This window comes from Hirundo rustica, chromosome 3 (assembly GCF_015227805.2).
Source record: "Hirundo rustica isolate bHirRus1 chromosome 3, bHirRus1.pri.v3, whole genome shotgun sequence".
NCBI lineage: Eukaryota > Metazoa > Chordata > Aves > Passeriformes > Hirundinidae > Hirundo > Hirundo rustica.
Window position 1 is genome coordinate 41,726,548 of NC_053452.1, and position 10,677 is coordinate 41,737,224.

The following is a 10,677-nucleotide window of genomic DNA, read 5'->3' on the forward strand; positions in this document are numbered from 1 at the left end:
TGAGGTGGGTTGTAGCCTTGCACTGGACTGTGCTCACTTGGTGCCAATCGCCCTTTTTCACCCCAGCTCCTGCTAAGAGCAGTTTGTAGGTGAATGCTTGCCACAAATCAGGCACACAAAGCCTGGACACAGTCTGCCTTGTGCTGTTACGTCAGAAGCCAAGAGGAATAATGATTGTTTCTCCATGTTGAGTGATACCGTCTTTAACACCCATGGGCCCCACTCATTGGCATACTGATGAAAATTCAGAACTGCCTACTAGTAAATCTTGATACTAGTACTTAATGCTCTCTCACAGCCACACCGCTCTCCATGTTTCTTCCCACAAATTGCAGCTTGCATTTTTTTTCCCAGAAAACCTCACTTTCTTCCAATCTTCCTCATTTCCTGCTGGTTTTGCAGCAATATTTTTCTGCTGTCATTATAATTCATAATGCTTAGAAAATTCACATCACGTGGAGATTTAATTATAATCTTGTTTAAACCCTCTTCTTGATTGTTAATATTAAATGTGAATTCCATCGGTGTTGCAGTATAGTTGCAGACCGTCCTCCCAGTTTGCTTCTTGGTCTTCATTATTGCTTTTCTTTTACTTCATTCTCTTCGACAGCTTTTTAATATAGCTGATCATGTTTGCATATCCAAGCAGCCACTTTTTCTGTTTATATGCCAGGTTACACTAAGAGATTTATAATCCTTCTTTCCAGGGTGTGCTCTCATTCTTACATATGCAGTTTATTTTTACTTGTGGCCTTTTCTGCTATTATTGGACATATTTTTGGATTGCACAGCTGACTTCTAAAAATATTTTGAATCACAGTGCTGTTTGGTAGATTTAACTATTTATCATTTTTATGTTCCTCTAGTCCAAGGGATCATAATTTTCTTCTTTCACTTGCCCAGCATTAGAAAGAAATTAATCCTTCAAAGCCCTAGTTACACCAATTAGATAACTGTTGTTCCATTGCTTTTTTTTACACTGTACATTTCACATCAGATTCTTAACCAGCATTTATGTGTGGATTTGTCTTTTCATCATTCTTTGTGTGTGTAATACTCTCTGATATTTCTGTATTCAAAATTCCATGCTTCTCTGAAAAATAAAGCGAATCCTGGTGCATGTGAGATCTGAGTCTACTTCTTCAAAAAAGGAGTGTGTTTTCAACAGAAACAGTTACATGCCAGTGTGGAGTTCCAGAGTATAAGGTATAAATACTGACCTACTGCAGAATTCCACTGATTAACTCTGAAGCCATAAAAAGGAAGTCCACTATCTTTTTTTCCTGGACAGATGTAACCTAAAGTTTAGTTAGTGCAAAAAAACCCACAAACCCCAAAGCGTCTTTCTGCAATGAGAACAAAACACAATGCCAGAAAAAAAGAGGAAGAAAAAAGGGTCCTTTAATGGCACTGTAACAAGCTTAGTTAAGGATGGCAGAAGTTTTCAGGACATAAGGTTAGAGGGCCCCAAGGCACCTATTCAGCAAGATATGTAAACACTTACCTAACTCTAAATAGGTGAGTGGTCCCACTAAAGTCAAAAACACTATTTCTATGCTTAAACTTTGATACAGACTTTAATATCTAGCTAAAGCGAAGCCTAAAGACCCACTAATTTTAATCTTGACAAATATACCTGTAATTTCTGGGCCAACAGGGCATTCAGAACTAAACATCTTCTAATAAAAAGAGTTAGCTTAAGGATATCCAAGAGGAAAAAAGAAAGAAAGAGGAATACTTCTTACATTTTAACAGCATGCTGATTTAGCTAGTGTTCATCTTTATTTGCATTGGAGATCTGTGCAGGTAGTGAGGGTTTGACTGCAATGCAGAGGATGGCATGGTAATGTATTTTTATTGACTAACAGGCATTGAATGCATTCAGATCTTGCACCCTTAACTTCCTGGATGGTCATAGATGCTCTTTGCATTCTTTCACTAAAAAGCGAGCCAAAACCAAGCTGGCTTGCAAGGACTGTGATTTTATTTGGCATGTTTTAAAATGCATTCTCTTTTCTAGGAAAGATAAAATGAGGCTGATCCAGTTTTGACCACTGACCTGAATGGTTAAGGGGGATATTTTTGTGAGTTTTGTGAGCTAAGAATATGATGGTGTATAAAAATCACACAGCACTGTGGTGACTGGGAAATGTTTTCACCTCAACCACTTGTTTTAGAAAGCACAGATGTGTGCTTCCCCACAAAAGCACATCGGTGTCAACAGCATCTGAGATGGGGGAAAAAGCCTTATCAATTGAAACAAATTGAAAGAATTCTTGTTTCATTCTGATAATGTCAAATCCTTTTCCTTTCACTGTGATGGATGTATATGAAAACCCAAATACTGAATCCTGTGTTTCCGTCATAGCTTTGCTCCTGTTTGTAAGAAGGAGCAGATATGTGCGAAACATGCTTTGAGAGTGTGCTTTCCTGCTGAGCCAACCCTGAAAGAATTATTCACAGAGCTACAGTTATGTCTCCATTTCCAAAGCTGGGGCCTTTCTTGGCCCCATAGCTAGGTCACTAATAAAACCATAGCAGAGATTGCTTCAGCATTATAAATTGGCAAAATTTACTGGTGTACATCACAACACTGCAGTATTGCTAAATGCATCTGCGGAGCAATGTGATATCAAACTTCTCTTGTCAGTGAAGCCTATGCTTCATTTTGTCATGTCTAAAAAGAGCGGTGGCGATTAAAATAGTGACATTTATTTCCTTTTCACTTCCTACTTTCCTGCAAAGGTTAACTAAGCTAGCTACTGAATAAAATTGAATTACTTTACAAATGATCCTTTCTTCTTAGGCATATTGCAGAAGAGCTGTGCTGGCAGGAAGATGGTGCTTATTTTCTGAGACCATATTTTCACCATGTTATGCAACACCAGCAGGTTTGCAAAACTCCAGCTGCATATCAGTAGCAACAGTTAATATTTTCCGTGCTTTTCCATTTGCATGTTGGGTCTGCTGAATTCATCATCGCCTTTGCAGCAGGGTGGTGACAGGGCAGTTACAAGTCATTAGCGAGCTGTGGAAAAACAAATGGAAAACGTGTAAGCGTGCTGAGACGCTGACTGTGTGCTCAGCAATGGGATGGGCTAAAGCACATATTGCACATTCCAGGATGGGGAAGATGAATGGGAGAAGCATAGCTGGTCTCTAATTCCTCAGCCACTGAGGCTGTGGAGTTCGTGCTTTGTTTAACATTTCTGTTCACTTTTTTTTTTAATGTGAATCGGCAGTGAACAAACACATGCAAACACACATATACGTTATCTATGAACTGATTTTGCCATGTTACCATCTTTAAAACTAACTCCTCTTCACCAAATTTGTCAGACGCCTGTGAAGATTCCTTGGTTACATTCTTAATTGTATTTTTTTTTAGACTAATTTGATTGCAAAGTATGTTGCCATGTGAACACCCGGGAGAGACAGGGACCAGGCAATTGTAATTAGAATTTTTTATCAAATACTGGGTTCTTAAAATCACTGTAAGTATTATAAATTAATATAAGCATCCTATGCCCAAGTAATCCTTAATCATAATTTGATTGCAAAAAGACATATAACAGAGTTAACTGGGCATAAGAGATTTTGGTATTGTGTGAAATACATACTACTATGTTCTCTACATACTATTATGTGCAACATCTTATCCCTCACCACAGGAAACTCACATGGCTTCATTCTTTTTCCATATGTTTTTCTGATGTAAAAATATGAATGTACAAGGCCTCTCTTACTTGCCTTGCTGTTTTTTTGTTTTTTTTGTTTTTTTGCCGCAGTGATAGGAGGTACTCTTCCCACCTGTGTCAGCTACAAAATAAGCATCTTGAGTCTCACCTCCTGCTGAATATCCTTATACTGACCCTCAGAGGGCATTGTGCAGAGTTTGCTTCAATGGACGGGAGTAGAGGATCTTACGGAATTGAGAGCGGCATATGTCAAGAGTGTGCTGGGTTAAAGCTGCATCAAGGCTGAGACAGCAAAGAAAGTCCCTAATTCCTGGAGAAGCACAAGCTATACTGGAATGTACTTCAGTTATAGCACTACTATAAAATTTCACATGGCAATGACTCTTTACTCCCTGCATAGACATTACTGTCCATTAAAGTTATTGGGACAAATCCACTTTAAGCATACCTGAATCTAGCATGACAAATTAAGTTTGGTCTGAGCTTGACCTATAGCATATAAAGCAGTCTCCTGGTGTGACCCTGTGGATGCCAGGTGCCCACTAAAGCTTCTCTCCGCTTCTCAGATGGACAGGGGAGAGGAAATATAGTGGAAAGCTCCTGAGTTGGAATAAGGATGGGGGAGATCACTCACCACTTGCTGTCAAAACAGGCTCAAGTAGAGGAAATAAATTTATTACCAATCAAAATCCAATTAGGATAATCAGAAGTACAGCAAATCTTAAAAAATACCTTCCCCCCAGGCCCCCTCATTCCCAGGCTTAGCTTTGTTCCTGATTCTCTATCTTGTCCCCTCCAGCAGCTCAGGGAGATAGGAATGGGAGTTGTTAGTTCATTATATACTGTTTCTGCCACCGCTTCCTCCTCAGCAACAGGTGTCCTTCCCCTGCTTTGTGTGAGGTGCCTCCCATGGGAGACAGTCCTCTATGAACGTCTCCAGAGCATGTCCTTCCCATGAGCTGCAGTTCTCCATGAGCTGCTTCAGTATGGGTCTCTTTATAAAGGATGTGGTCCTTCAGACACAGGCTCCTCTGGCATGAACCCCCATGGTGTCACAAGTCCTACCAGGACTTGCACCTTTGTGGGATTCCCATGGGGTCACAGCCTTCTTTTGGGCTTCTTCATATCTGCAGGTAGGTCTCTGCTGCCCTGTGGACCTCCATGGGCTGCAGGGGCACGGCTGCCTCATTATGGTCTGCACCATGGGGTGCATGAGGATCAATCTCTACTTCTGCACCTGAAGCACCTCCTCTCCTTCTTTCTGCACTGACTTTGATGACTGCAGAGTTGTTTCACATATTTTCACTCCTCTCTTCTCTGGCTGCAGATACACGTTTTCCCCTTCATAAATATGTTCCTACAGAGGCATTAATTATCATTTCTGATTGCCTCAGCCTTGGGCAGCAGTGCATTTGTCTTGAATCTGGTTGGCATTGCCTATGTTAGATATAGGGGAAGACTGAATCTTCTCAGAGAAGCCACTCCTATAGTCCCCCTCCCCAACCTCCAAAAGCTTGCAATGTAAATCCAATACACCTGAAAATAAGTTCTCTGGATAACAGGCATGTTGCCATTGGGAATGGCAGCACAACTGCTGGAATTTCTAGTGCTCTTTTTTCCACTGGCTCTGGTAAGTGTGCTTTGGTGTCGTGGGCATATGTGCTCCCTCAAATACCAGTACCAAAGAGTAGGGAAAGGACTTTCAGAAGAGCATTTACCCTTCACAAGGGCGTTTTGGTTATTGTTATGTTTATTAAACACTGTAGGCCATGTTGCACTGGTACACAGTTACTGCCACATACAATGGTGTGAGAACCAGAAAATTACAGTATTGCTACAAAGCAACCATGACTTTTAGGTCAGCAAGGGACAGGCATTTCTAGAGCTCAGCCAAAATTTTGACTGCCTGCCCTACTACATTCATTCAACCTGGATCTTGGAGAAGGGGTTTGCAGTTGCAGTCTTATTTGAAAGTGTTCCCAGAGCTATATATTTATCAATGATTGTAGAAAAATATCAGTAACACTGTCAGGAATCCTGAATGACATGGAGAGAGAGGAAGGAAATCTGAAGTTGCTTAAGTGATTAACTAAGCCTCCAAAAATTATTCAGCTCAAGTTTGGATTTGGTAGATTGTCCTTTTCCCATTTGCACTTTTGCTCTTCATCTCTCAGATCTGACATTTTTCACTCTCAGGAAACTGCTGCTGTTTCTGTTCTCACTAACCATGGGAGCACTGTGCTATTTTTGAGATCTGGAGTGAGCTGTTACAGTAGTGCAGTATATGTCCAGAGCTACTCTTTCAGGTCCTAGCAGGGCTGTGTGGCTGTCCTTGTGTCGGAGTCCCTGAGTTCCTTTGTGCCTCAGCACTTCCCTGGCACAGCCAGTCTGTAACTGCAGTGCTAGCTCATGGCTCCATGCCACAGCTAGATTGGAACATTGTGCAAGACTGCCTGAGAGATTCCAGTGCTCTCTCACATCCATGCCTTCTGGAGCAGCATGAGCAAAGCAGAATCAAGTAGCACAAACTCTTGTCTTCTCTTTTACTGAGCTGAAATTATCCATCAGGTTGTTTCCAGTCCTGCTTTCCAGACTCCTCCTCTTCCTTGCTGCACTAATAAATTTCCTCTGTGTTCTGTGTGCACGTAGTCCTTCAATAGCTGTTGCTCAACAGAGTATAGATACTGGCAGAAATACTTAATTTCCCGAAATTTTCCTTGCAAAAGTGATCAGACCCATTTTAGCAGCAAGGCATTTTTTTTTCCCGTCTTCTTCTGATCTTAAGTGAGACATTAGTGGTTTTTGAAAAACCTTCCTAGGTATGCCAGAAACACTCAGATCAGCTCTCTCCAAACACTAGTGTGGATCAAGTTCTTCATTCTCTCTCCTGAAACAGGGACAGCTGCTATCCTCATTGCTACAATGAAGAACATCTGCCATCTGTTATCTGGAGTCTGAAACCTTAGCTAACAGCTACCCTGCTGAATATTTTTAATACCTGTAAAATAACACTGATGCACCAGATGTAGTACAGATTAAGGAGAACAACTTGCAAAGAACCAAAGCATCTCCACATGAGTGGGCACCCAAACAAATATTTCTTCTTCACAGAACAGGATATTTAAAATTAGATACTCAAATCTCCTATACTTCAAGGAAATTTTGTGCGAATACTGTAAACCTTTTCCTAGAGAGAATTCAGAAATCTAGATTATCTTTGCGTAAGTTTTTTGTTTGCGAATCAGCATATTCTGTTGTCAATCTACCCTGGCTAGAGGACAAAAATCCAACCCTCTCAGGACATCAAATTATGGTAGCAACAGGAAATCTTCATATTTTTAGACTTTTGGAAGCAATGTTGAAATGAGTGACATCTCTCCACCACACGAGGTGAAGTGCAGAGGACATGGCAGGCTTTGTTATCCTATGACAAGATTTGGGATATGTTTCTGATTATCCCTAGATGAACGCGGGCTAATGACAAAAGAAATTGAGACTCGAAAAGATGTAATGAAGGAGAAAATGCTCACTTCCCTTTCTCACATTACTGAAGAGAATGAAGGTGGGACAAAAAGACACACTTTGCTGTCTTGCAGGTTGAGAAACAACTGTCTTAGACAAACTACCTGAGCCTTCAAGAACACCCTGTCGATCCTACAGGAGGTTTTCTGGAGAGCAGTTGCTTTGGAAATTTAGCAGTCCCTTTTTCCACCACTGAGAGCAGCAGCTTGTCCCCTGTAATGGCAAAGGTTATGGGGACAGTCAGAAGATAAAAGGTATTGGTTTCCTGCCACCTCAGTTTGAAATGCTTTATTGCTACCCAAAGTACACTCCTCACATGATGCTGATATCAATATTTACACACCAGTTTGGACTTGGAACTCTCTGGTAATTTTTGCAGCACTCCTGCATCCTTGGTGTTTGAGTTCAGGTTTGTCACTTTGTCTTAGTCACACTGGGAACACTCTTGAACGACACAGCCATGTGATATGACGCCAGGAGCTTATGCTCTGGGTCCTTCTATCTGGAGCATGGATAAGAGTTTCTTCTCTATGCAACTAGTTTCTGGGCTAAGTTCTCCAGTGAGGGCTGTAATTTCTGGTACGTGAGCTCTTGGTCTGACAGTGCTATGCTTCTCACTTGTATCAAAGTTAATTTTACTTACATGACTATCAGATCTTATAATCTCAATCTCTGTTCCTTTGGCTTTCCACCTGTGTATGTATGCAGTGTGGTTTCTAAGAGAGAATAATGCCTTGCCATCAGAAAGAAGACTCTTTAATAAACTCTACAGTTTTATAATCCTTTCTTTAATTTCCTTTTAAATTAATCCAACCCTGTCTTGCTGCAACATATAAGGTGCTCTGCCTAAAAAGACATACATATGATTAGATTACAAGGTACTTCAAAGACGCCCCACCTCTGGCTGTTTGTGAGCTGCTTGGAATTAGTGGAACTATGTGGCAATGGGCAAAAGCCTTACCCCAAGCAGTACTTTCCCTTTGGCTGAAATTCCAGGATGCACCCAAAACTCCATAGCTAGTGTGTGCAATACAGTCATGTCAGCAAGAAAACTGGGGACCTTAAAATTTTTTCTGGTTATGACATAGCAGTTCTATTCTCTGCAGTCCATGCATAAAATTCCTGTAAAATCCTGGAAGGCTGGGAACGTAACTAACACTATAATTGCAGTTGGATTGTGATCCTAGTGCCACAGGAAGTCAATAAGTGGTGTTTTTTTCCTTCCCAAGATTTCAGCATCGGCAGAATGTACCTGACAGATGTGGAAACACTTCATCTTGCCACTGGTATTACTTTCCCAGAGATCAAGGTCACCATCACTCCCCCACTCCCCTGGGGTAGCTACAACAAGCTGATGCAATACTTCACTGGGAACAACTCAGTCAGGAAAAAGTGCAAACCAACCAAACAATGAAAAAGACTAAAGGAAGTAGAGGCCATAAAAATCCAGTGCAGCAATCGAATGTTAATCAATTTGCTTCAGATCCAATCCGCCATACATCTCATCTGGGGACTTATTTACTCTAAACTCAGACACCATGCTCAGCATGGCCTTTTGGCCCTCCAGGAGGCACCCCACAGCAGTGTTTTCCATGGTGCTACAGACCCTGGAAATTGTTCCTCCATGAAATGAAAGGAGGACAAGAGCAGGTTTTTGCTGTATGGCGCCCGACCTGCTTTCCACTGTGTGCTGTTGTTTCAGAACAGCAGCTGCAGAGGAACCTGGTGATGGAGGCCAAGGTGTGCACATGGGAGAGGGCACACGGGTGTGGTGCAGTCTTTGAAGACGCATACCTGAAACTGGGGTTGTTGTTTGCAGATGGGAAGATGCTCGTTCATGCCTTGGTTGTCTTTTGTGTGGTCCATAGTGACATCTAATGGCACGGCACCAGACTGCAGCACGTCTGGGGAGAGCTAAGCGGGCAAAAAGCTGGGATTGCCAAACATCTATCATGTGACAGGGCAAGGTAAATTCTGTCAGGGGTGAGTGCCCATACGTACTGTATTAAACTAAACACTATTTGTAGTCATACTTTGATATATATTACCTGAATAAAGCTGGGAAATAGTCTAAAGGAAGGAAGTGGTAGAGTTGCTTCTTAAAATGTGAAATATTTCACATAATATATTAGGTTAATGAACGATCAGTGAGTCTAAACAGTATTAAAGGAGGAAATCATGGCAAAGTTCCAGAAAAGGAGTCAATCCCAAATACTCTGAGTCTGATGTGATGCACCACATCTCCCTCTATTAAAAAACTACAAGATTCAACAAAATTGTTTTGCAAGACATACCATATTCTAATAAAACATGCTCCACAAAATATTTTCAACCACTAGTGTATTGTAACATAATTTTTTTAACTATGCAAATTTTAGATCAGAAATCTGTCCAGTCCCTTTTAAGTACCAGTAAAGGCACCATTAATTAATGTTGCAAAAAATACTTAATGTGTTCAAGTGTAAGAGGTCAACATATAAAATATGTCATCCCAAATAATAGAAAACAATAGCAAGAAAACCTTTGACATTATTGAAGACAAGTTCAATAAAGAAAACAGCTGTTCCCCTGTTTATCTTAAACTGATGGTGCTTTATTTGCAGTAATGGACATTGAATGATATTCCATTTAAATTAGTTTCAGAATTGCCATATTAAAAGGAAAAATCTAACTGCATTTTATCTATATACTTGTATTTGTGTGTGTTGGTGTATAAAATGCAGTTAGTAGGATGTGTGTAGTATACTTAAAGAGCGTCAGTGCCTAAAAAACATTAGCACACAGACAGTTTTTAGGTAGGTTATTCATCCCCAATATGAATTCACAAAGCAAAACAACACTTACTTGCACTTAAGACATGTGAATAACTATTGGTTCTGACTTAAGGGCTGAGCTGCATATGGTGAACCCAGGGAGAAAGCAGCTTTCCTCCTGCAATCCTTTAGACTTGCAAAATCATGATAAGTATAATTTATCAAGGAAAAAGGAATTGATTTTTTTCTTTAAAAAGAAGTCTCTAAAAGGCATATATACTTTTTTTTCAAAGGATTACTTTCTTTGTGGGTTTTACACTAGGAAATAAAGTTTCTAGTTACCTTTTTGCCTAAAGGTCATTGTAGGGTGATATATATTATCATTATGATTATAGGGGAAAATATTTTCATGCTTATGATAGGAGAGAAACAGTACAAGAAAAATCTCTTTTGCACAATACTGATCTCAGTTGTGGAACTTATTGCTACAGGATTCTATGGAAACTAAAGTTCACATAGCTAGACAAAAGAAGATCTTGAAAAACCATGAAGGATTGGTCCACTGGTGACTGTTAAATGTAGCGGGAGTACATCCATCAGCTCAAGAACTCACAGCTGCTGATTGTTAAAGAATGGGTGTATAAACAAGAGAAAGGAATACTCTCTGACTGTGCCATTACATAAATTATTTCCCTAACCATCTA

At 40.4% G+C, this 10,677-nt stretch overlaps 1 protein-coding gene across 1 annotated transcript in view; it reads right to left on the minus strand.

Moving 5' to 3' along the window:
• Positions 1-9,086, minus strand: part of DACT2 (dishevelled binding antagonist of beta catenin 2) — a 28,064-nt gene extending 18,978 nt beyond the window's left edge. The window contains exon 1 of the mRNA XM_040058128.1: positions 9,015-9,086. Coding sequence (XP_039914062.1) covers positions 9,015-9,086 — 72 coding nt within the window. The remainder of the gene's footprint in view (positions 1-9,014) is intronic.
• Positions 9,087-10,677: the final 1,591 nt, after the last annotated feature.